Raw genomic sequence first — 25,692 nt, 5'->3', positions numbered from 1 at the left:
ATTCCTTCATTCAGTCACTCAGTCAACAAGTATTTACTGAGTACCTACTATAATACTAGGTTGAACCATCTGAAACTGTCAATATTTTACTGTTTTTGACCTATCAAAACAGCAATTTCACAGAGTTCAATCTAATACTCATCAGGCCCAACCCTTAAGCCCACTAATAAAAGAAATAGTCATGAAGTAAAAGAATGATCTTGAAGGGTGCCTGGGTGGCTCAGTCGGTCGAGCGTCCGACTTCGGCTCAGGTCATGATCTCACGGTTTGTGGGTTCAAGCCCCGTATCCAGCTCTGTGCTGAGAGCTCAGAGCCTGGAGCCTGTTTAGGATTCTGTGTCTCCCTCTCTGCCCCTCCCCCACTCGCACTCTGTCTCATTCTGTCTCTCAAAAATAAATAAATGTAAAAACAAAATTTTTTTATATGATCTTGAAATCAGAAAGACTGATGCTTGCAGCAAAAGTTAAATTTTGTGAAACAGGTAAGCAACAGCACACAGAAAGCAAAAAGTCACAAGAAGCTAAAGTGACTAGAGGGAATTATCCATTTAATTATCCTGAATAAGACTGACCCAAATATAATGTTAAATCTCTATTTTTTCTATGACCTAACAGTGATGAGAAGCCTCTCTCCAAAGCTTTATGAATGCTTCAGTAATTTTTTGTAGTCATATTAAATAATGTAACCTTCTACTTTATAGTAAGAAATCCACTTTAAATTCAATATTAAAGCCAGTACGAATAATGCCTTAACATTTGTATAGCACTTCATCATTTATAAAGTAGTTTCCTACATATCATTCTATTTGATTCTAATCATACCTCTACAAAATAGCCTGGGAGATATTATCCCCACTTTCCAGGTTACATAGCATACAAGTACCCAAGGAGACTCACAGAGAATCTTTAAAAACGAATCTTAACTTCGAGTCGCACTCTCTCTTTGTCCTCTGTGCCAAATAATAATGTTAAAGGAGGCAAAACAGCAAAGTGCCTCAAAATCCTGGAAAACTAGGTCTGAATCTCAATCCATCACTTACTCCCCCTGAATCCCTGAAAAAGTTCTTTGATATTTGCATGGCTGAGCTTCATCAAGTGGGAATAATAACATGTTCAGATTAAATGAGATACGTCAGTTAAAGCCCTTACCGTCATCTATGCTAAATGATAAGCTGCACTTATCTCTGTCGTTCATTATTATTATCATGAGAATCCAGCAGTCAAAAAACTTGACTCTTACCCAAAAGAACTCAGGAAAGCAGTGTGGTTCAATGGACACAGCACAGGTTACAGAATTCTAATGTACTGCCCCACAGTTACTCTGGCAAGTTACTTGACCTCTCTATATACTATCATTCTATGGTTGTAAAAGCTTTTGAGAAAATAATACAACCTATCTCACAGAGTTTGGAGGCCTACTTTGCTTTAATGTCTACAAATATCAAAATCTCCTATGTTACAAGCTCCAATCAAGAGTATACAAAGAGCAACATCTAGAGCCAATGTTCACTCCTGAGCCCAGAAACAAAGCCTTATCTCATTTCAGATAGCTAAGGGTAACCAACTAATAAAATCTTGAATTAGATTATGGTTAGAATAAGAGACTCTTAAATACAAAGGACAAACTGAGGGTTGATGGGGGGGGTGGGGGGGAGAGAGGGGAAAATGGGCGATGGGCATTGAGGAGGGCACTTGTTGGGATGAGCACCGGGTGTTGTATGTAAGCGATGAACCATGAGAATCTACACCCAAAACCAAGAGCACACTGTCTCCTGTATGTTAGCCAATTTGACAATAAGTTATAAAAAAAAAAAAAAAAAAAGGAAAAAAAATCATGGTCAGAAACTAAAACCAGAATCAGGCTATACCGAAAGAAGGACTAGGTAAAAGAAGATATAAGTAAAAGAGAATTCTTTTCCACCCTAAAGGCAAAGGGTCAAAAGCAAGCTTGCTCTTACTTACTCTTGGCTTACCACCTCCTCATCCTCTGAGGATGATGCTGTCTCCTCCAGGTCCCGGGCCATCACGACTGGCATTTCCTTTAGGGTTTGTCATGCAGTCAGCAGACGGGGGGCCTCAGAGACCTTTCCTTGCAGATTCACTGGATCAAACAATTTAGGTGGCACTGATTCCTGCAAGAAAGCCAAATGATTCGAAACACAACAGGGTTGTCTGTTTGTTGGTTATTGCTATTAATCTTCCAAGTCTAAAAAAACGAATATTTACCTAAATGGTGCCCAACCTCTGGAAGCTTACCTTCTCTCACAGTGCCCCACTAATGCCACAAAAATCAAAATTTTTTTCCAAACATACTGTCTGTCCTCTGTGCATTTAGAGAGCTGCTATTAAAAAATAATAATAAAATAAAATAAAATAAAGAGCTCTTATTAAGTTTGAGCTTCTCATTTTTCTTTTACATACTAAATCTAATAAGACTTAGCTCTTAGAAAAGTCTGAGATAGGTGGTCGATTGCCTAAAACATAGACTCCTTGCTTAGAAAAACCTGATCTGGGTTAAAAATAAAAACTCAAGATTTACGATCCTTGAAATTATTTCTTTAGACTCTATGACAAGCACACAGGTAAAATGCCCTCATGTTTCCACTAAAACAAACTCAACCACTAAACTAAAAGATTAATATATTCTCCTGAATCAAGGTCATAAATAGCTGGAAAAAAAAAAAAAACCACTGTCCTTTCAAACACTCAAAAATTATTCTCCCTTACTAAAAATCACAAACTATGATCTGAATCTCGCAAAGGCATTAAAATAGGATATTTCTAACTTAAAATATGTTTTCATAGTAAAAAGTACGTTTGTTGGGTGTTTAGGGCTGAAATGGAAATTACAGATATAGAAAATGAAAATGTTTAAATGACCATAACCCTATCACTCAGAGATAATCATCTGATGTCGATCTTTGCAAATCTTATTTTTCTATGCATTCATATACACATATAAGATCGTAAACAGGACAAAAACCCGTGGATCCCGAAAATGATCCCTACAGATCTTCAGCGGAATGGGCACGATCTAATAACTTCAAAGGCGTTCCTCGGGGGATTCCCAACGGGATTTCTCGATCTTTCCCAAAATGTTGGGAAGTCCTTTAAATTAAAACGAAACAAACAAGACCTCCAAGCGAGGAACGGATGCCAAACCTGTCGCAGGCTGCCAGCAGAGTGGAGAGAGACACGGAGATCGGAAGAAGATTAAGGACAACTCGTTCAAGAAGCGTCCTCGCCCTAAAGGGATCAGCCCCTCAGCCCCACCCCCGGCTCACCCCAATCCCAGGTAGGTCCTCAGATGCTCCCCACGGAAAGGACAGGGGCGACTCCGCCGCAGCGATTCAGCCCAGCGCGCCCGGAAGCCAACAGCTGCTCCCAGACTTCAAGAGGGAAGTGCAGCAGCTGGCGCCCGCCCAGACCCGGGAGCTCACCTCCCTCCGGTAGGGAAGCGCGCCGGCGCAGGCGTTTACCTGTCTCATCTTCCCATGGCTCGGAGCCGGCGGGCGGGGACCGCGCTCTGCGCCTACCACCCTCTCCTCCTTCCCCAGCCGGGCTCACGGCCGCCGCCGACGGCTGCTTCCCCCGTTACTACAACAACCAACAAGCAACCGCCCGCTGGGAGCCACTGCGCAGGCGCCCGCCACCCCGCGCTGAAAACGCTCGACTTCGGGCGCGAAGGAATTTCGTCACCGCGGCGCAGCGCGGGCGCAGAGCTTTGCCCTCAACAGAAGTCTTGAGTTGTTTTTTCCGCTCTTTTCCCCTCCACTCGTAAGAGGTTGACTCCAGCCGCGAAGTTCTTCCGCCACGCTCAAGAAGAGGGCTCACTGCGTGAGCAGCGGTACAGAGGGGCGGGGGTGGGGGGGAGGTGCCTTGAGAAGCGGCACCCGCTGATTGGCAGTAAAGGGGTTCACGCCCCATCTCCTGCTCGAGCAAAGCCGGAGCAGCCAATCAGAGCGAGGACTGACGGAAACGACCCAATCCTGGTGCCGGGCTGTGGGCGGGGGCGAGGACAAATGGCTCAGGTGGACTCCTCGCTGGAGCTGTTTTGGATCTTTGCTGCTGCTGCTCTTCCTGCTGCCGCCGCTGCTCAGCTGGGGGTCCGGTCACCAGGTAGGCGCAACATGGGGAGAAAAGAGAGGGAGGCATTTTTGTGCCATCTGATTGAGAGGATCCGGAGAGTCTGGAAAAATAGAGGTGGGGTGGAAGGAAGATCCCTGGGAGGCAACCTTCTGGGGGACAAGGGGTTCGAGAGACCTTGAGAAGGAGGATCTAGGACTATGAAGAGGAGGAAGGCATGGTAGGTTCGGGAAACCAATGAAGGAATGAGCAGGCACTATGAGCCTAGCCCAGGGCAAGGACCCTTCACTTTCTCATGTAATTCTCACAGTAACCCTTGCGATAGGTATTTTTTAAGCTCCATTTTGCAGATTTCTCACCCAGGGTCACACAGGTGCTGAATGATCGGGGCAGGATAGGAACCTCTCTCTCTCTCCTGACTAGTTTTAACACCACACCTTTGCCGGGCCGGGCCAGGAGAAAATTTGAGAATAGATGCTGGATACTTTAGGAGGCCCTAAAGCTTTAGGGAATTTGGGGGAGAGCGATTGGTGGAGCAGTTCGGAAGAGTGCTGAGGTTCTGCACTCATCAGCTATCGTGGGGACTTCTAAGAGCTTCCGTGAGATGGGCAGAAGTTCTCTCAAAGATGGGGCCTTCCATCAGGCTTTTCTGACTCCTGGAGGTGAAATCGCGAGTCTCCTACTGAGGAATGGTGAGAAAATAAGGAGGCGGTGGGGGGGAGGGGGGGAGGGTGATACCTTGAAAGATGAGGGAATCTTGGCCCATGCTGTGACACCTGTGATCTCCAGTAAAGCTCTATTCTCTCTGGACTTCAACTAGGTCCACTGTTGTGATCTACCATTCCCTGAGGGATTCGTGCTTCGTCCTCTAGAGCTTTTCTTTTTTCTTTTCAGTGCTTCACACTGTCAGGCCATTGCTGACTTTAATATCTATTTCAACTGTGTAGCTTAAGACACTGAAACTTCTGCCAGAGTGACAAAAAAAAGCCTGATAGTTTATCACCACTTCAGGCCCAAGAAGTTAACCTGACAAAAGATAAACCGTGGGGAAAGCAAAAAAGCAGCCAAAAACAAAACAAAACAAAACCACAGTGAAGATGAGAAGTAGTTCTATTACTAAATTCTTAACGGGAGTTTTATTTAAACCAAGTAGATTGAAATCATTGCTCCTCAAGGGTTCATTTTTTTTTTTTTAAACAAAAAGCATACCATGTAAGTACTTTGTATACAACTTTGAGACAGAAGTGGATATAGTGTGTTTGTCTCCCTTAAAAATGGAAATTTCATTAAAAAAAAAAAAAAACTTCATCAAACTATTCTCAGGGAGGCAGTATTGCAGTGTGATTCCAACAGATCATGGTTTGTATCTCCACTCTGCCATATATTAGCTGTGGAACCAAGCAGATCCCTTAATGTCTCTGTGCCAGCCCTCATCTGTAAAATGGAAATAGGAATAGTGCCTACCCACCTTGTTTAAGGATTGATTAAATGAGACAATGTACGTTAGGTGTTTGGCAAAGTGCACGGCCTATCCAAGTGCCCAATAACTGTTAGCTGTTACTCTTTCTCTTACAACCCAACACCAACATTGCTGTTTCGTTCTCTGTGTAATTTTCCTGCTAGTTCTCAAGTCACGGCAGCTTATTTATTTTTAACTTTTATATCATTTAGCTTATGGAGCCTGATGTACCTGAGAACCAGAGTAGGAAAAAATCTGAGAGTGTAAATATTGCCCGTACTCCACAGGTTCCACGCTAATATATAAGGCTTGGAAGGATCTGTCATCAATAGCCCGGCAGGTAACCATTGGTAGATTTACAGTCACCTTTGAGCCACTTGCCTTAAAAAGAATGACATAAAAAAACTAGGCTAGGAGTAAAGATAGCAAAAGACTGATTCCAACCAAGAGAAAAGGCTAACATTGTGGAGAAGTTGCTTAGACAAAAATAAGTACTGTGTCACTTATTGCAAAGTATACTGTTGATTCACCACTATTAGTGTAACTAAATATTGAGACCAGTTTCTATAAGTCTTACTCAGAAGTCCATTTTATCACTGGGCATATGGGTGGCTCAGTTGGCTAAGCATCCGACTCTTGATTTCCACTCAGGTCATGATCTCACAGTGTGTGAGATCAAGCCCCAAGTTCATGAAATTCTCTCTCTCTCTCCCTCCCTCTCTAAATAAATAAACTTTAAAGAAAAAAGAGACCATTTTATTAATTTATAGTAAAATTTGTACACCTCCTTTTCATCCGTTCCCTTTTTCTCCCCCCACCCCTTTTTGTTTCTTTTTTTTTTTTTTTTGGCTAGGTTTACCATTTCCAGCCCCGGGCATTATTTAGCCTTTTTCACTCTAGGTAAAGGTTAGCACCCTTTGGTTTTGGGTGAAGTAACAATAATATGTCAAGATAACTGAGGGTAGATGAGCCTCAGAGACTTAGAAAGCAATTCACAAAGTGATTACCCAGATAAACTTGGTACAGCCTTCATGAGTGGGATACAGGTTAACTACACAAGTCAGAGAGCTCATGGTTGAAGTAGACTAATTGTCTCACGTTTTTTGCCTTTGTTTCCAAGGCAAAGAGCCCTCTCGGGTTGGCCGGAAGTCATGAGCCGTTTCTTGAACGTGTTACGAAGCTGGCTGGTGATGGTGTCCATCATAGCCATGGGAAACACGCTGCAGAGCTTCCGAGACCACACCTTTCTCTATGAAAAGCTCTACACCGGCAAGCCAGACCTCGGTAAGAAGTCAGAGAATTGCCTCCTTCGCGGGAGCTGCCTAAATTGTGGTTCCTAGGCCAGGCCGTCCATGAGAACCACCTAGGAAATTTAAAAACGAACAAACAGCACAGCTGCCCGTTTTCTTCTCCAAACTTATTTCCTGAAACTTTCACCCCACCCCTGAATGGGACCCAAGGGTGTAGTTTTTCCTAACTTTCCAGGTGAGTCTAATGCTGGCTAACCTAACCTTTGGCAGCCAGTGGAACAATAGACTTTGTGGATAGCACTTGGCCCTCTTCCCCCGAAGCTTGTCTGAATACCTTTTCATTCATTTTATACTGCCCTATACGTTTTACAGGCAATACAAAAAGTATTACAAGGGCAAGTGAGGAAATGGAATTATTTGGTGACTCTGGGATTCCCCACTAGAAAGCTATAAAGAAGCTTTTCATATTATCTCAGCCCTCTTCAGAAACTAGGTTGTGCCCCAAATGGTTTATATTCTGTGTTGCAAATGGCAAGTTATAAAACCAAAGTCTTCCCAAACCGTGAAGAGCCCCTGAGATGATACCCGACATTCCTCTGAGCTGGTCTCCCAAAGTGAAGCTTAGAAGGCCTCTGGTGGCCTGTCCCAGCTTCCTGAGCCTCTCTGCTGAGACCGTTTTCACATTTCAGCTTGCGCTTCCTTGCACCGATGTGTGGGGTAGTGGTGTTTGAGCTGCAGGATCATTTCACGCAGCTGACAATTCTGTGTCACATTTATAGCTAACCCAGATTTGGGCCCTGACCTAGCTCATTTTTCTGCAACATCTCCACATAAAGTGAATCTAAGTAGGCTAAGGCTCATTTTGAACAAAACTCAAGTACAATAGGAGTAAAGAACCTGGAAGAGTGGGTGGGACAGTTCACTTTTTCACCCTCAAACACTGCCTTCTGATGACTGTAGATGCACAGGATTGCAGAAATTACCTGGTCTGGTCCTTTTTTTTTTTTTTTTTTTTTGAGAGAGAGAGAGAGAGAGAGCACATACAAGTGGGGCAGAGGGAGAGGGAGGGAAAGAATCTTAAGCAGCTCCACACTCAGCACAGAGCCCGACGTGGGACCGTGAGATCATGACCTGAGCCAAAATCAAGAGTCAGACACTTAACCAACTGAGTCACCCAGGCACCCTTGGTCCGATCCTTTAAATTTAAAGTTGAGGGGCGCCTGAGTGGCTCAGTCGGTTGAGCGGCCGACTTCGGCTCAGGTCATGATCTCGCGGTCCATGGGTTCGGGCCCCGCGTCAGGCTCTGTGCTGACAGCTCAGAGCCTGGAGCCTGTTTCGGATTCTGTGTCTCCCTCTCTCTCTGACCCTCCCCCATTCATGCTCTGTCTCTCTCTGTCTCAAAAATAAATAAACATTAAGCAACAGAAATTTGTAGAAAAAAAAAAAATTTAAAGTTGAGAGAGAAAAGTCCAGGGGTCATGTGATTCACTCAAGGGCGTATAGCTGTGCAAAAGAACTGTGGGTGGGTAGGTGGGTGTCTTATCTCCAGCCCAGAAGTAGAGACTGTCTTCCCCCCCCCCTCCTAATCTGGGGGCTGTCATGGTACTCTGCTGGTAACCACAGTATTCTGGAGCATCCCATAGAATGTCACTTGGTGCCTAGTGTGGTTAGGGCTGGTGAGATACTCCACTTTTGTATCTCACTAACTAGAGATATTTCCTCAATCTTTTCATCAGAAAGGCTATCAAACTGGTTTATAAAAATCACAGCTTTCCAGGGCCGCCCACTAGATATTTGGCATTTGGAATTTTTTCCCACCTTACTACCACGTAAAGGCCTTCAGGGTTATGAAATTGGTATCACTGTCTGGTTTTCCAAAGGATGGAAAATCCTTAAAGCCCAAATAAACATTAATAGACCTTTCAGTTATCAGTCTTGTCCCTTACAATTTCTCTTGCTCAGTAGACCAGCAAAGGAAAACTTTCACTGTTGTGGCATTCCTGGCCACAGGATGCCTTAGATAAATGGCTGTACATTGCAGTCAACCCAGAGAGATATTTTTAGAAAATACTTCATGCCCAGGGCCTACCTTCAGAGACTATGATTTAATTGGTCTGGTTCCCAGGTCTTGGGAAATGGATAAAGCTTCTGTAGTTGACTCTAATAAACACCCAGGGTCAAGAACCACTGCTGTGGAGGACTATGATCAATACTTTCAGGACAAGATACTTAGTACAGCGGTATCAGAACAAAGCCACCAAGAGCAGGGTGGCCACAGCAAACACCAAACAAGCAGTGTTTTGTTCCAGTACAAAGTGCACAGGAAAGCAGCTCGGTTTGGCCTTTGTTCAAATAATACAGATCTGGATCCAAGAGAAGACTTCGGTCTCTTCAAAACCAGACTGAGCATCTAGATAAGCCCCCGGATTTCTGAGTCCTCTCCTGCCTCAGCCTTGAAAGCTTACACCGCCTAGACATCTTGTATTGACAGACCACTATGTGCAACATTCCCCCAAACGTGCGCTGACCCAGACTTGCTGGACTTCACCAGCACCTGAGTGGCTTCCAGGGCAGAGGCATAAACTTCTGCATTCAGGAGTTATTGCCTAAGTGGGCCTTTCGTTGGGTTTCTCCTCTTGAAATTCCCCCACCCAACTGTAGACATGTGAAGAGGAGCTAAGCCGTTCTCATTCTGGAATTCCTTCCAGTTCCCATGTGTAGCACCAGAGCCTCCCCTCTGCCCAGCCAAAGAGAGTTCAGGCTTAGCAGCCTGCCTCCCGTGAACCACCAGTGAGGTGAGAGGAGTTTGGAGGGAACCTCACCCCCCACCCTCTCAACACTCTTGCTTTTTCCTACTATACAGTGAATGGCCTCCAAGCTCGGACCTTTGGGATCTGGACCCTACTCTCATCAGTGATTCGCTGCCTCTGTGCCATCGACATCCACAACAAGACGTATGTAAGGGAAGAAAGAGCTTAAGCATCCCTTGTTGGAAATCAGGTGCCAGGCATATCCAGTGTGCCCCTCCCCTTGGAGACCTGCTAATGTTCATACATTAGCCTAGAACATGGATAATAAAACGTTAATGGGTTCTATTCTTTCCAAGCCAAAAAAACATAATAGGCCTAACAGGTCTTTGAAGTTTGAAAATTCTTTGGTAGCAACTGGCTATTACCATTGACCAGTGGCCTGCAGCACATCCCTCCACTCCTTTACTAAAGAATCAGCCTTTCTCTGCTCCAGAAGTAGAGTAGTGCGCTCTTTTTAGAGCAGCCACCCACATATACCTTATTCTCACATTCCTCAAGAAGTAGGAATGACCAAAAATCACAATCCATGCGAAAAGGAACCCACAAGTAAACTGCTGTGCGCCTACGCAGAGTCCATATGTGAGGGTGAAAGAGAACCCAGGACCCCTAACATTCTGCCTCTAGGGTCGTCACACTGCTGCGGGCCATTTGCAGAGGGTCATAGCCTCCTGTCTACATAATGCTGTAACCGGTGCTGACCACTGGAGGGGGCTCGAGCTTCCTTTCCAACCGTCCTCCCCACAACCAAAGTGGAAAGTTTGCTCGGGTCAGTGGCTAAGGCCAACAAAATACCAACCTCACACTAAAATGTTTTTCTGTCATATCCAAGCTCTCAGCATTTGGGAAAAGAGGAGGTGATGATATTTACCGAACACCTCTGATTATGCCAGGAGCTTTTATCCACATGACCTTGATTAAGTCTCCAAGCAGCCCTGGGAAATAATGGTTTTCATTCCTGATTTTGCAGATCTACATATTAGAGACCCAATTAATTTGAACTGAGGAAGGCCAACTCAAGTGGGATTTGAAGCAATGCTATTAACCCTGCGATCTCTCCCAACTTTTTAAATTTTTTTTTATTTTTATTTTTTGGAACTTGAAACTATAGTTTGACTTGTTCTAGATTGACATGTATTTTTGGAAGCAGTGTGGTTTAGTGGAAACAGCCTGGGGCCCAAGAATGAAAACAAGAAAATGGGCTCTTGTCTCAGTTCTCCTGGTAACTATTTTTGTAGCTGCAAGTTCATTATACGGTTGACCCTTGAACAACATGGGGATTAGGAACAGTGGCTCCCTATAGTTGAAAATCCACATATAACTTTTGACGCCCCCCAGAACTTAACTACTAATGGCCTACTACTGACCAGAAGCCTTACTGATAAGAAAGTCGATTAATACATATTTTGTACATTATCTGTGTTAGATATTGTATTCTTACAATAAAATAAGCCAGAGAAAAGGTTCTTAAGAAAATCATAAGGAAGAAAAAATACAGTACTGTACTGTATTTATCTTTAAAAATCCACATGTAGGGGCACATGGGTCACTCGGTCAGTTAAGCATCCAACTCTTGATTTCAGCTCAGGTCAAGATCTCACAGTTCGTGAGATGAGCCCCCCTACTGGGCCCTGGGCTAACAGGGCAGAGCCCGCTTGGGATTCTGTCTCCTTGTCTCTGCCCTTCCCCTGCTTTCTCTCTCTGTCTCTCTCGAAATAAATATTTAAAAATCCACATATCACATAAAAGTGGACCCTTGCTGCTCAAACCCATTTTGTTCAAGGACCAGTTGTTCACTTTCTCGGCACCTTCGTCTCTTTACGTATAAGATGAAACCAGTATATCTGTTGTACCTCTCAAGGTGACTGGGAGGGAGTAAGAACTGACTAATTCCTTTAAAGACCTTTACGTGATAAAGAATTGCCAATAGGTATAAGAGGTGTATCTTTCATTTGCTGTGCTTTTGGAATGAGACTTACCTTATCATCACCCATTCCTTTCCCCTTCTTCCAACACAGGATAGCCACAAATGCCGACTTCTGTTTCTAGCCTTTTTTAGCCTGGGACGCTGGTCCATGTTCTTCTGATCTACACTGGGATTCTATTTCCTTCCTAACCAGAAATTCAAATTCAGCACCCAAACATACGTATTTACTGACTGTATAAAAACATACACAGGAATGATAAAAATCAAATTTAACATATCAGTTCCTTCTGGGGAGGGAGGGAGGGGGGCTTGGGGAGGGGGTCCAGGTGGGATCCAGGGTCCCAGGGTCCAGGATACACAGAATGCTTTAACTGATTACCTGTAATATTTTGTTTCTTAGAAAAAGTATCTGAAGCAAAAATGTCAAAATATCCAGATTTGCTGGAGCAGGGTATTGGTTGCATACAGGTTAATTAGAATATTCTCTTATCAACAATGTTTTGTATGTTTAAGGTATTTCGTAATTTTAAAATTTTCATAGTTAAAAAAAGATATCTCCAATCCATGTAGTCAGTCGTCCTATAACCTCTTTTCCACCTCTTGGTCAAAACGGAGGAAAGAGTTCTCTTCCCATGAGATTATCACTGTGTCCTCCACCATTTTCCTAGGCTAAGATACTAAATAACCGGCCCATGTTGCAAGAGCGTCTAAAAGCCCCACAGAGGTCCTTGCTGCTCATGCCCCATTCAGGCCCTTCACTCTGTGGCATCCCTCGTATATACCTGCCAGGTGGGCGTGGACTACAGAGCCAAGTGAGTAGAATATGTAAGCGTGATTGATCTGAAACTGTCTATACTGCTAGGATTGCCATAACCCAGACTCGCTTTGCTGTAGCTGGCTTCACCACCTTGCCACGACTCAGAGACCCACTCTGGATGCCTGAACCGCACTCTCGGTCTAGCAGTGGAAACCTTCCGTTTTGCCCTAGTAGAGGATAAATCGATGTGGCCGAGCAGATAGGTCTTTCTCTGGCCCAAGTCTCCTCTCCCTTTAGCCATAATCGCCTCCCTGGGTTGGCTTCTGTGTGTGTGGAGCCAGACCTCTACTCTTCCTCTGCGCCCCACAAGCATCGCCTCTGTTCTCATGTCTGTCTGCTCCCTTGTAGGCTGTACCACATCACACTCTGGACCTTCCTCCTCGCCCTGGGCCACTTCCTCTCTGAGCTGTTTGTCTTTGGGACCGCAGCTCCCACGATTGGCGTCCTGGCACCCCTGATGGTGGCAAGTAAGCATCCGAGCACCCCAGACCTCCCGCAGGAACTGCACCCTCGGGCTGGGGCAGAGGGCAGACACACAAGGGTGTAAGAAAGTGCCGTGCCTGTCTCAGCCACGAACCTTTTCTCTGTGTTGAAGGTTTCTCCATCCTGGGTATGCTAGTTGGGCTTCGGTACCTAGAAGTAGAACCAGTATCCAGACAGAAGAAGAGAAACTGAGGCCAACGTTACCAGCTCCAAGACTCCATCCTCCACCTTTGCTGTCCCCTACCTTTATCCTCCCTCCTCTTTTAGTTCTTCTTTTCTGCACCATCCTGAGCCCTCTGACCCCCTGCTACCCTTTTACGTTTGGGGTTTTTCTTTAATAATGTTTACGATACCGTATAACTTTCATATGATGTGTACGAACAATTTAAAGAATCATTTTAAGGTGGATACCCCATACCTTCCCCCAGACCAAGAAATTGCCAGCACCTTCGAAACCCACTGTGTACCCTTCCTTCACCAGCAGCCTCTTCCAGGACCCTTTTTCAGCCTTCTGCTTTTTCCCTTTTATTTTCATCCCTTCATCTGACTTGCGTGGTGGGAACACGTGAACTGTGAAACTTACAGCTGCTGCCTTGCCCAGAGCAGCAGCCTCCAAGGGCTGCTTCGGGGTTGCCCTCCCAGGGCGGGCTCCTCTCTGCTGCTGGACCCGAGACTCTGAACCATCCGAGAAACGGGCAGTTCTTCTAAGAAGGGCTCCCCTGTGAGTGAGCATGGCTCATATCCTTGTGTCTACAAATGGATCGGGGTTGGAAGAGTCTGGGCTGTTTTTAGACCTTCTGGTCAGCTGTATTTGTGTAACGAATTTTGTAGTAAATAGAAAAACCCTGTGCTTGGATCAGTCCTTGTACTTTGACCTTCCCTAAGCCAGGAGCGCTCCTGCCCTCCTCTGAGCTGTAGCAGAGGAGAATCGCAGCATTTTGTGGATCAAATACACCATAATGAGTAGGACAGCTCAAGGACCCAGGCACACCTGGCTGCCGCTGGCGCGTCTGGTCACTTGTTCATTTCTCCTGAAGTCCAGTCTGCCTCTCCTTCCCCACCTTCAAGATTCTGTGTTCACAATTGAACGGTCAGGAGGACCCTTTCTTGTTTTCTTGCTAAGGAAGAAACAGTTTCTTGAGAAAGCAGAGTCAGAAAATAGCATGGAAGGAACAGCTGCCTAACCATGGAAAGGAGAGCTTGAAACCCCAATGATAATGGGCTGGAGCAGGTAGTTGCCCTCCAAACAGAATTCTGAGGGGCTCCTCACTGGCGGGGCCCACACGCAGTGTGTAGACTCAAGAACCCATTCATTACATCAACAAAGTATTTATTGAACATTTAACTCCAGGCCAGACACTTGAGAAAGAGAAATGATGTCCCAGGCAATGTCCCTGTTCCTGTGGCCCTTGCAGTGAAGTCAAGGTAATGGACAATCAATAAAGCAACACACGAAAACAACTTCAGACGCTAAGAACTCTAGAATACAAGGTTTTAGGGCGCTGGGTGGCTCAGTCGGTTAAGCGGCCGAGTTCAGCTCAGGTCATGATCTCACAGTTTGTGGGTTCGAGCCCCACATCGGGCTCTGTGCTAACAGCTCAGAGCCTGGAGCCTGCTTCCAATTCTGTTTTCCTCTCTCTCTCTCTGCCCCTCCCCAGCTCACACTCTGTCTCTGTCTCTCTCAAAAATAAAATAAACGTTAAAAAAAAAAATTTAGAATACAAAGTTTTATGATCAAGAAGGCAGGGGGTGCACAGTTCAGATTATCAGGAAAGGACTCCCTGAGGGGATGGGATTTGAGCTGGGCCTTGAATGCCCAGGCATTAGATGTCTTCATATAGGAGGCAGACATTTAGGGCAGAGGGAACAGCATCTGGAAGGTAGGAACCATCTTGTTGAAAGAGTAAAAACCAAGTAGAGAAGTTGGGAAGAGAAAGGTGAGCGGTCAGGGAGGCAGGGGACTTGCAAAGGCAGGATAGGAAGCTTAAAGTTAAATACTTTAAGCTTAATAAATACTTAAATGCACTGGGAATTCTCTATCAGTTAAGGCTTTTTAGGTGAAAAGAACAAAACTGTCTTAAACTAGCTTAAACAATAAAGATAACATTGGCTCACAAAATTGAAAAGTTCAGTGGATTATAGGCTTCAGGAATGGTTTGATCTGACTCCGCTCTGCCCTCCTGTGTTGGTTTCATCCTCAGGCTGGCTTCCTTTATGGTGCCAAAAGCAATACCAGGCCTCACATGCCAACACTACGTCTAGAAAAATAGTTCAGGGATACAGACTATCCCTCCCTCACCAACTACTGTTAAGGAGGTAGTAAAAGCAATGATTTTGCAGAGTTTGCATGTAAGTGTAGATCCACACGGAGCCCACCTAAGAAAGTGAATTGAAAACGTGCATGAGTTGGATGCGGATCCTCTGAGCATACGTCATAGAAATGTGATTCCAGATGAGCAAAGACAAGATCCCAGAGGATCCAAAGAGACGATTTAGAGTAGTTGGAAGATATTATGAATATTCTATTTCTTTAACCGCCAGTCTTGGCTCCCTTCCGAGATGATTTAAAGTAGAATCCGTAATGTCTCTCCAGCTAAGAACTGCTAACAGATAATGGTCCCAGAATGCCACAGACACGGTGCAATTTCCAGGAAAGAAATGCACAGAAGGCCAATAGCAGCATGTCCAGATCACAGTACGGAGTGAACGCACCTGGGAAGGGAGAAGTGGCAGTTGGCCGGACAGATCAGAAGAAAAGTGGCAGCACCACAGCAGATGCCGAAAGCGTGGACTCTGACCAGGGCAGGATGGTACAGTCCTAGAACAAATACTTCGGCCACGCTTTGAGGCAGAGCCAGAAACCACAGTGGGCTCTGTATCAGCGGTTGCCCCGAGTGGACCGTCTGCAAATATACACGGCACAGAAGGCGGTCAGGGTCACGTGCTGGGCGCCGAGTTGCCAGGCACCACGTAGGCCAACGTTCACTTTTACTCCCTTGTCTTTAAAAAGTAACCCACTGGGATGGTAACATCTGCGTAAACAGAGGACCCACCTCCGCAGAAGGCCACAGGAGCTGCTCCTCTAGCCCCAGCCCCTCCCGCACCGGAAATGGGCAAGACTCTCATTCTTGTGCCAAAAGGCACCTCCGCCCCCACCTGATGACAAGGCGGACCACTCGGAGAATCTTTTATTGCCTTAAAACATCTGGCATTACAAACCGAAAATACAAATTGTGTTCTTAAAATAAAGGAACGGATGGATCTGGTAAACATTCTGTTAAAGAGTTTGAAGGAGCTGAAGAGTAAGCACCTTTCTCCTCATCAAAAGTAAGACACGCTTTCTCTCCACTTCGCTTCCACCCCCAATCACTCCCCCCACCAGAAGTGTGAACTTCTTCTATTACCCAGAACGTACACACACACACACACACACACACACACACACCTGGCTCCCCTCAGGCAGTGGCCCGGGCACCCCGGCACTGCTGCCAACCGACCCAGGCTGCTCCCGTTTGCCAAGGCCGGGGCAGTGGCCACAGCCAAACAGCACCATGGTCATGATCACAGCTGTTCACCACGCAGGAGAAATTGCTGAAATGTCTTATTTTCAGGGGACACCACCCAAGGCCATGAGTAGAGCCAGACAGCAGGCTAGGCAGGAGAGGAAGTCACCTTGGGTTGGTTTAAAGGGACTCCCTTTAAACTCACAATATCTGATTTAAAAAAAGATTACTGCTGGAAGAGGGCAGGAAGAGGGGGTGGGTGTAAGAATACTGTCCCCTCCGGAGGCAGGTGCACTTAATTGAAGCAGACTCGCTTCCCATTTCAAGGGTCAGCTTTCCTTCTGCCCCTTTCCTCTCATCTCGCAGAAGCAGCTGTGGATTTCTCAGCGTGGGATGAATCAAGGTTAGCTCTCAGTAAAGGTTACAGGAAGTTGGCTGGGATTTCCCTCCCTTCAGAGAAAGCAAGTGCGGAGGCTGACGGAGTTTCTCAAGGTAGTGTCCACATGAAGGCATCAGAGGGGACTGTGACCCACACGGAAGTCCCTGGGCAGAGACTCTGTAGAAAAGAACTTAGTCCCAAATCAAGCTACCACGGTCCCCAACTGCCTTCACAGGTGCCCTCACACACACCTAGGCAGCTCACTCTCCCAAATGGGTTTCTCCTTCATGGCCACAGCAAAATTTCTGTCAAGTTTATTGATGTTTGGTTTGATCAGCTCTTAGGAAAGGGTTTGGAAGCAGACCCCAACCTCAGCCCAGGAGAAACGAGGCCGAGTCCTGACGGCTTCGTTCTGATGCAGTTTTTTTCTGATGGTGCTTTTTCCCACAGAACGTCAGCAGCCGGGCCGGTGACCCCCAAATTCCCCTCATCCGGAGCAGCTGCCTCTCCTTAGGACTGGGCTTCTAAGGGTCTTAAGACACTAGAAAAAGTTAGTATCCTGAATAAGCTTCCTTTCCGCGATAATTTCGCAGGCTCTCTCTTTGCAGGATGGAGGGGAAGGGGGAAGACAGGGCAGCACCGTTCTCCACCAGCCTCTCCCAACACCAGCTCCCATAACCCACGAGGGGGAGGGGGCGGGAATGGAGTGTGCGTTTGGTGAAAGGTGCCATCGTCCCCAACCAGACCATGCAACCTCTTGAATGGGTTCCAGGAGGCAGAGGCACCGCCATCCAAGCCACAGATATATCAGCCGGTTCCCTCCAAAAGCTGCTCCGGTGAAGACCTGTGTGCTGGCAGTGAATGCTGACCGAAGGCGGGGTTGGGGGGGGGGGGGCGTCGGTGTTCCCTGAGTCGCCACCACCTTCTTCTCTCAGAAGTGCTCCTCAGACACAATGGTGGGTACTTTGTTGGCATTGCTCTCCTCCTCCTCCTCCCCCTCCTCCTGGAGTTTCTGCAAGGCAAAACAAGCAGGCAACCCTGTGGGTGAAGAGGGGCAAGACTCCACCTGGGCCAGAACGACTGCCTGTTAGTGACCATAATCAGTGGCAAAGTGGGAAAACCAAGAGCCAGAGGCCCCTCGGCGGCCCCAAGAGTAAACAAAGGGAAGAAAAGCAACCAGTCCTTGCCAGCGTGCCCTTTAAACACACACACCATCACAGCATCCTCAAAGAAAAAAGCCAAGAAAGCCATCTCTCTCTGATGCCACAGCGACCACAAACCATCCTGGTCCAAGTGCCATTCCAGGCTCCCTCTCAGGAATGAAATAGCAGAGCCTGCTCTCCCTCCCCATTCTGACAGCCTAAAACTCATCTGGACTGGCCACCAAGGAGCTATCCAAAGTGCCGGGTCTGCAACTCCCACGGAATTTCTGACTACCTTCCTTTGGAGGCAGCCCCCAGGACGAGGAGTATTAGGATAATGTGCAGGGAATGGATGCATCGAAGAGAATCTGTATAAAGGCAGGATGCATATAAACTCACTGGCTAAAAATATCTCTATACCCTTTATGCCTAGAGAAGAAGACTTGGGGTCAGTGCGGCTTTGACTTTCTCGGGGAAAGGATGTGAGGTGGAGTTGGAACTAAGTATGGCCTGGAAGTCATCCTGTGGGGTCCCTAAGTCCATGCGGTGCCTTGCTTCTTACCTCGAGTGTGCATCCAGTTCGTGAGAAGACCTTGGCACAGGCCCAGCTAGAGTCCAGTGCCAACTGGACAAATGGTGCTGCTCCCCCAGGGACTGTCTTGAGGCTAACGTACGTCAACAGCTGTAGAAACCCAACCTCCCCATTCTCACTTGCTAATTTTTTGGCCCCAGGTCAACCTAAGCCATGAGTAGCCTTCGTTCAGGCAACCAGCAGCCTGCTTAAGTCAACCAGGCAGCCTCTCTCCTCTCGCGGACACACACGTGTGTGCCCACACATGCCTGCCCTCTCCAAAGCTGGCACTTTGAAATCACAACCAGAAACCCAGCTTAGTGGGGACAGAAGTACAGCCACCGTCTCTTGGCTGAGAACTACCAACTGGAAGGAAAATGGAAACCCAAACCAAGATTTTCATCATCGAGGTCAGTCATTAGCCCCAAGCCAGTTCTGTCTCTTTTTTCCAAAACTGTACATCTCATAGATTAGAAAGAGCAGCTCTGGCCACATCTGCCGGGCGCCCTGTCTTTTTACCTGGCTCTGATGGTGAATTCATGTGGCGGTGGCCGGGTCTCACTTACACTGACTGCCGTGGGGTTTTAGTGTTGGGCTCCAGTGGAGGGATGCTCTGTAACAGCCCTGGCTTCCCTGGGTGTCAACCCACCATGACTCTGACCTTCCCATACCAATAAGCCTCCTCAGGTGCAAGTGAGGTCCAAAGATGCATGGTGAGTTATCCAGGGACACAGACGGTTGAGCCAGATTTGTCTCCTCTTCCTACTCAGTGCTATTTCCAATACCCCATCCAGAAGGTGAGTAAGCCAACAACTCCAACCTTGATTAACAAACCTGGTCTATGTGCACCAAGATGCCGCTGCAAGAATAATGAAATAGTGGAACAACCTAAGTATTAAACAAGAGGAAAGGGAAATAGAGAGTTGTAGGATGTAACTGGGGGAAAGTTGACAAGCTAACATTAAGTAAACAATCAGTTTGGGAAACCAATATGCACAAGCAAACCCAAAGAAAACAACTTTAACAACGGACTATAATGTTACTAGGTTATCTCCGGGTGCTAGGATTAACAGGTGACCTTTTCTTTCCTCGTGTTTGCCCATGTCTGCCAACATAAACACAGATAGAGTAAACAAAATCTCTTATCACTTGACACAATATGTCACATTCCAAATTAAAACCTTCTCCCAAGAAATCTCTCCCGTTTTGTTACCGGCTCTCATTTTTTATTACCCAGGCTCACTATATATTCACCAAAATGTTCCAAACCATCGTTTCCTTTACATGGGCACAGGTGAAAGCCCATCTCTGCCGTGGCAATGCCACAGCCCTCACGCCAGTCTGGAGAATGGCATTTCTGCTCCGAGTCTTTCCCTGCCTCCCCGCTGAATTTACTGCCCCCTGCTGCAGCCTGCCAACTCTACAGCGTGGTATCAGAAGACAAATAATAGAAAACTAAAGGTTATCATCTATCTGCCAACACATATCCTTACAACGCTAACTATACCTCTTTCAGATACCATTTTTTGCCTTGGAAAATTGGCAAAGTTTTCCAAAACGATATATCCTCAACATTGGTACTCATACACTGCTATAGCAATACAAATTGATAGTTTTGATAGTACCTTTCTAGCCACCAGTTTGGCAACACGTATCAAGGTCTTTAAAACGTGCGTGACCATGGATCCATTTCTCAAGGAAACACTGTGCTTAAGAACACGCGCAAAGATTCAGCCTCCGGGACGTTACTCACGATATTGTTTATAACAATGATTGGAAACAACCTTAATGTCTACAGACAGGAAAACTGTTAAATCATGGTTTACCCATGTGTGCTCATTTAAACACTGTGCAGTCATTTAAAGCATGTTATAGGGGTGCCTGGCTGGCTCAGTCGATCGAGCGTCTGACTCTTGGTTTTGGCTCAGGTCATGACCTCACAGTTAGTGAGTCTGAGCCCTGTGTCGGGCTCTGCGCTGACAACATGGGCCCTGCTTGGGATTCTCTGTCTCCCTCTCTCTCTGCCCCTTCCCTGCTTGGGCATGCACTCTCTTTCAAAAATAAACATTAAAGAAAAAGAAACTTGAAGACAAAAAAAAGTGTATTGTAAAAGAATAATGACCTGATAAAGTGTTCACAACAAGTAAAAAAAAGCGATAGAAGATTCCATTTTTCTTTTAAAAATATTCACATATCCATATATAAATGTAAAATATATACACATACATATTCTATGTAGATATAAACATTTAAGTAATTGTAAAACAACCAGCATTTCATCTCTAGGTGATGATACAGGATGATTTTTAAATTTTGTATACGTTTCTGTATTTTTTAGTTTTTCTACTAAGAACATGTATTATTTCTGTAATAGGTTTTGGGTGTTTATTTGTTTTTTAAGTAATATCCCACTTTTACTCCTCAGATTTGAAATCGCTTTCATCCTGGCTCAGATCTGATACCTAACATTTTGGTTAAAATAGTTCCCAGCTGATTAAAGCAGTTGGGAAACCCTCTTCTGTTCTAGATCATACTCACTCCTCCCCCTATAATCACCATCAGCTCTTGCTTCCTGACTTCTCCTGTTAGAGCCTTACTGGAAGTCCACTGGTGCAGGTCCCTTCATCCCCATGGCACTGCCTAAGGGGCTGTAACCTGCCAGGAGAGCCACTGATTTGAGTCCACCACCACTGTGGTCGAGGTAGGCTCCCACCTTTCCTCTCCAGCCACTGACCCCAAGGCTGAAAGCAGTGGAGCCAGGGTCTCAGGACTTGTCTCAGGATCCAAGGAGTGGGCGCTGCTCAGCAGACTGTGACAACAGTGACGTGCTCTGGGGACCACAGCAGGGAGGCCAGAAGAAGGGAAGGAAGCAGAAGAAGAGTCCGGGAAAGAACAGCACAAAAACCGTGCTGAAACACCCACCAAGGAAACTCTTGGGCACCATGTTTATGCAAGCTGAGCTGATCTCACAGCATCCAGAGAACCAGCCCACTCCGGGAGCCCCCGGGCCCACCCATGCTGCCACATCCTCAAACAAAGCTTGGGACCCAGCTCTCAGCAAAGCAAGCTCCCACATACTCACATTCTCAGGAGTTTCTTTGTTTGCTTTCTGCCTCCGGAGATCTGCCCTAATGAATGCTGAGGTCAAGGGATTGAAAAAGAACAACAACAGAGACACAAGAGTTATTAAGGAGACCAATGGTCAAGTTCACCCAAGAAAGGGAGCCCTCATTTTCCTAAGGGTCACCTACTTCAGATATTCCAGGGAAATGGGGGTTCCACCTGCCAACTTGATAAAGCCTGGGGATCACTGATGTCCCTGACAGGCAGAAGCCAATGATGAAATTGGCCTTCATTTATAGATCACTAATATTTGCCAGGGAGTTTGCACACATTGCTCTAATCTTCACAACAACCCCCATTTTATAGATTAGGAAAGTGAGCCTTCCAGAAGTTCGTCCACTTGCCCACGGTCAAACAGCTATGGAGGTCAGTGTCATAGTCTGGGATGCAAACAAGGGTCTTTTGGTACCAAAACCCAGGCTCATTCCACTAAAAACAGGCCTCTCAAACACATTTCCTAACAAGCCTTCCCTTCTGCCCCTCTGCATGTGTATCCCCCAATCTGTATGATCAGTCAAAACACTGAGGTCTCAAATTGCCAACAGCCTAAGCCCATGAGCAGCCTGAGCATCATCCTGTTCTGAGGCCCCAACTCACCAGTGAGGACTGCTCCAAGGGTGAGGAACACACACAGAAAGACGTTCCCGGGCATGGTTCCATAGTTGTCAATAATTTGACCCTGGGAGATGGTGAAGATGATCCCGAATACCTGCAAAGGCACCAAGAAGACTGGAAACAAGGGCCCAGCCAACTAGCCCACAGAAGAACTGAGCCACCATGATGCAATGCCTGTGCCAGCCAAGTCAGGTAGGGAACAAAGAGCCACTGCTTTGGGGCCACCACCAAATAAGAGCCCTACCTGGGCAGACACGTTAAGGAGGCCAGACGACATGCCTTCCGATTCTGGGTATGTCAGTTCCACAGCAAACTCAAATCCCAGGGGGAGGTAGCCGGTCATGAAGAAGCTGAAGGCCGATCACAGAAACAAGGTGATGGAGAACTTCAAGGACAAGGAGGATAAGAAGCCCACCTCCTCCCTTAGAACTCCTTTTCCTGTTTCATTTCTTGCCATCAAGACTTCTCAGGCCTTTGAATAATCAGGCCATCCCCCAGGTGGTCATACCAAGGAAAGAGATACCCCTGTAGGTCAGGAAGAAGTTCGTATGTAGGCTTCATGCTCCTGAGGCTCCTGGAGTCCCCTGCTTCCTCTAGTTCCAGCCATCAGTTAAAGACAAGATCAATGTTTACAGAAGGGATGGGGATGCCTGCAGTGTTCAGCCCTCAGCTGAGAAATTCTGTGTCAAAGGTCCATAAGCCCTGTGCTGGGAGTGGGAAGTCCCTGGACACTGAACAGCATCTCCATGGCTCTTGAGACCTAGAAGGAGGAGCTCAGAATCCTCCTTTATCCCTCTGGAGAGTCGCCTGCTGAGAAAGACTGGGTGTCTCTGTCACCATCTCTCTCTCTCTCTCTCTCTCTCTCTCTCTCTCTCTCTCTCACACACACACACACACACACACACACACAGGAAAATATCTGGGATGTGAGGCTAAGCAGAGATCCCTGTGGAAGGTGTGCTGTTTCCTAGGCTTCCTCATATAACAGGTCCGGAAAATTCCAATTCTAATTTCTTACACCTGCACCACACTTCATGCTGCTTTCACATATATTTCTCTCTCGCTCCTTGCAACAACTCTACAAGACAGACCACTCTCATCTTCTTTTAAAGATGCAGAAACTGAGGCTCAGAGCAGTTCAGTGATGTACCTGTCATCAGTCAGCGGCAGAATTGAGACAAGGACCCGGGCTTTCTGATCCCTAGCCCTGTGTACTTTCTATGACTCCACATTGTCCCAGGCAGAGCTAAAAGAGACTCCGAACATTTCCTAGCCTCTGTGAGGTCTGTGAAGGACAAACTCCATCCCAATAGCATGGAAGCCCTATTAGACAGCCTTTTGCAGCACTACACATAAACAAGGCCTCTGGGCAAGATTTCCACATCTCCAGAGGTCAATGAGAAGTCAGCAAAGAGATCAGTGTTGCTTCCAGGATGTCAGCAGCTCTAGGAGCCATGCGATGCTGCTTCCCAGTTAAACAGTTTAGAGGTGAAACTTACCCCATTGTGCCAGCAGTGATGAACACGACCCACAGGTGTCCCAGGTTCAAGGTCAATGTGTACACCACCATGCCAACCACAGTCATGATGTAGACCACCAGGGTTGTCTCCCTACAAGCAGAGGCAAAGAAATGGAGTCATACACTTCTGACCTTAACAGGATCATTCATTCATTCATTTACTCATTGTAAAGTATCAACTGGGGACCTGCTGTGTGTCAAGCCCTCTGCTGTGTGCTGGGACATCTGCTCTCGCAGAACTTTCTGTCCATGAGGTTGACGGACACTGAACCGGTGATCACACAAATAGTCACTTAATTACACCATGGCCACTGCTACAAAGGGTAAGACCAGAAGAGTATGAAGCCACCTTGCTGCATGTGTGTTCTCTGCCTGCAGAACCCGCTCAACAAGATCAAGCTGCCCCACAAGCAAGAAGGACACAACCCTTTCCTTTCCTCATCCTTCACCAAAACTACGGAACAAACATCAGCGGTGGTCAGGCAGCAGTGGCGTGCAGGACTATCCCCAGAAGCTACCCAACTCCGCTTATCCGCTTTGCCCCAAGACCCCATCACAATGCTGGGCAGCGATCTGCCGTTTAGAGTCTGTCTGTCATCTCAAAGTTCTTCCTGTTGCCACTCGCTTGTCTGAACTAAGTGCTTGTCTCCAAAGTCAGAGGGAGAAAGCTCTGCCCACTCCCCATTTCCCTTTGTCAGCCCCCCAGAAGGACCATTGGCAACCTGCCGCTGCTTCTTTAGGGCTCACCCTGCTTGTGTCCCTCCCACACTTTTTCTCCCATGATGCCCACTCACGACTCTAGCAGCCCTGACTCCTGCAGCTGGCCCTGCGTTCCTCTCCCTGTCCTGCTTCTGCACATCCCTCTGCCTCCTGCCACGAAAATGAGGACTCAAGACAATGAAAGCTTACAGCCTTCACTCGTCTCCCCTGAAGCCAGAAACACGGTGGGGATGCCAGCAGATGTATGCTACAGTCATACCAAACTAATGCTGCATTTATTGGGTGCCAGGAATTCTGCTCAGCACTTCACCTGCATTTATTATTTCACTCCAGCCTTACAGAAGCCCTGCAGGAAATGTAGGACTATCCCTAATTTTACAAATAAGGACACTGACGCTCCGACCAGTTAAGTTACTTATTCGAAGTCACCCCCTGAGTAAATGCAGAGCTGGCATTTGGACCCAGCACTTGGATTTGAAACCTATGCCCTCTCTACTGAAAGAAACTATTACGCAAATACACTCGAATACACCACAGGGTTACCTCTTGGGAAAACCTCAAGGCCAAAGGGTGCAAAGGACACCCCTCCTACTTGGGGCTTCAAAGCACCCACCGAGGGGGCGCCTGGGTGGCTCAGTTGGTTAAGCGTCTGACTTTGGCTCAGGTCGTGATCTCGCAATTTGTGGGTTCAAGCCCCACATCAGGCTCTGTGCTGACAGCTTGCTCAGAGCCTGGAGGCTGCTCCAGATTGTCTCCCTTTCTCTCTGCCCCTCCCCCACTCACACTCTGTCTCCGTCTCTCAGAAATAAATAAACATTAAAAAAAAAAAAAGCGGGGCGCCTGGGTGGCTCAGTCGGTTAAGCGTCCGACTTCAGCTCAGGTCACCATCTCACGGTCCGTGAGTTCGAGCCCCGCATTGAGCTCTGGGCTGATGGCTCAGAGCCTGGAGCCTGTTTCCAATTCTGTGTCTCCCTCTCTCTCTGCCCCTCCCCCATTCATGCTCTGTCTCTCTGGGTCTCAAAACTAAATAAACGTTAAAAAAAAAAAAAAAAAAAAGCAGCCGCTGAGGACAGAGGAGCTGCCTCGTCCTCCACCCTGCACCCTCATCTAGTCCCCCCCACTCCCCACCCCGCAGAAGGCAACTTCATGGATACCACTTTAGCTCCCCTTCTGCCATATTTGCTTAACCATAGCTTCGTTTTAAAGCACTGACCCCTTTAGAAAACCTGTATGTAGTCCCAGCCTGAAATAAAGGGATCTGACCACCCGATTTCCAGCCTCCAAACCAAATG

The 25,692-nt window shown here is 46.8% G+C and overlaps 3 protein-coding genes across 19 annotated transcripts in view; 1 reads left to right on the top strand and 2 right to left on the bottom strand.

Annotated features, from left to right (window-relative positions):
* Positions 1 to 3,591, bottom strand: part of TTLL5 (tubulin tyrosine ligase like 5) — a 285,893-nt gene extending 282,302 nt beyond the window's left edge. For all 10 annotated transcript variants that reach the window (XM_043556671.1, XM_043556672.1, XM_043556664.1 and 7 more), the window contains exons 1-2: positions 3,479 to 3,591; positions 1,962 to 2,131 (exon numbers count right to left, since the gene is read on the bottom strand). In XM_043556671.1, coding sequence (XP_043412606.1) covers positions 1,962 to 2,035 — 74 coding nt within the window. In that variant the 5' untranslated portion in view covers positions 2,036 to 2,131; positions 3,479 to 3,591. The remainder of the gene's footprint in view (positions 1 to 1,961; positions 2,132 to 3,478) is intronic.
* Positions 3,592 to 3,839: 248 nt separating this feature from the next.
* ERG28 (ergosterol biosynthesis 28 homolog) lies at positions 3,840 to 16,098 on the top strand. Of its 7 annotated transcripts, none has more exons than XR_006293441.1 (6): positions 3,840 to 4,118; positions 6,665 to 6,828; positions 9,658 to 9,752; positions 12,197 to 12,340; positions 12,694 to 12,812; positions 15,030 to 15,135. XR_006293441.1 is itself a non-coding variant. In XM_043556681.1 (5 exons), the coding sequence occupies exons 2-5, from the start codon at positions 6,696 to 6,698 to the stop codon at positions 15,433 to 15,435; spliced, it is 357 nt and encodes a 118-aa protein (XP_043412616.1). In that variant the 5' UTR covers positions 3,840 to 4,118; positions 6,665 to 6,695; the 3' UTR covers positions 15,436 to 16,098. The 7 variants fall into 7 exon arrangements, 5 of the variants coding, with proteins under 5 accessions (XP_043412616.1, XP_043412612.1, XP_043412614.1 ...); XR_006293440.1 differs by lacking the exon at positions 15,030 to 15,135 and adding an exon at positions 12,941 to 13,684; XM_043556681.1 differs by lacking the exons at positions 12,197 to 12,340; positions 15,030 to 15,135 and adding an exon at positions 15,422 to 16,098 and having other exon boundaries at positions 9,658 to 9,748.
* FLVCR2 (FLVCR heme transporter 2) overlaps positions 16,002 to 25,692 on the bottom strand; it is a 54,965-nt gene continuing 45,274 nt past the window's right edge. The window contains exons 6-10 of one of the 2 annotated variants that reach the window (XM_043556673.1): positions 23,661 to 23,771; positions 22,406 to 22,511; positions 22,144 to 22,255; positions 21,506 to 21,561; positions 16,002 to 17,722 (exon numbers count right to left, since the gene is read on the bottom strand). In XM_043556673.1, the coding sequence (XP_043412608.1) occupies positions 17,642 to 17,722; positions 21,506 to 21,561; positions 22,144 to 22,255; positions 22,406 to 22,511; positions 23,661 to 23,771 (466 nt within the window). In that variant the 3' untranslated portion in view covers positions 16,002 to 17,641. Of the gene's footprint in view, positions 17,723 to 20,431; positions 21,254 to 21,505; positions 21,562 to 22,143; positions 22,256 to 22,405; positions 22,512 to 23,660; positions 23,772 to 25,692 lie in introns of those variants that run through there. The other variant, XM_043556674.1, reaches the window with a different exon arrangement.

The sequence above is a fragment of the Prionailurus bengalensis genome, chromosome B3 (assembly GCF_016509475.1).
Source record: "Prionailurus bengalensis isolate Pbe53 chromosome B3, Fcat_Pben_1.1_paternal_pri, whole genome shotgun sequence".
Classification (NCBI taxonomy): domain Eukaryota; kingdom Metazoa; phylum Chordata; class Mammalia; order Carnivora; family Felidae; genus Prionailurus; species Prionailurus bengalensis.
This window is presented reverse-complemented; position numbering and strand designations above follow the sequence as displayed.

What these genes read in the sequence shown, in the direction of transcription:
- ERG28 (XM_043556677.1), top strand. Translation starts at nt 6,696, where the DNA reads ATGAGCCGTTTCTTGAACGTGTTACGAAGCTGGCTGGTGATGGTGTCC. An exon ending in ATCGACATCCACAACAAGAC is followed by an intron (nt 9,749 to 12,693) that starts GTATGTAAGGGA and finishes GCTCCCTTGTAG; the next exon opens with GCTGTACCACATCACACTCT. An exon ending in GGCACCCCTGATGGTGGCAA is followed by an intron (nt 12,813 to 15,029) that starts GTAAGCATCCGA and finishes TTTCATCCTCAG; the next exon opens with GCTGGCTTCCTTTATGGTGC.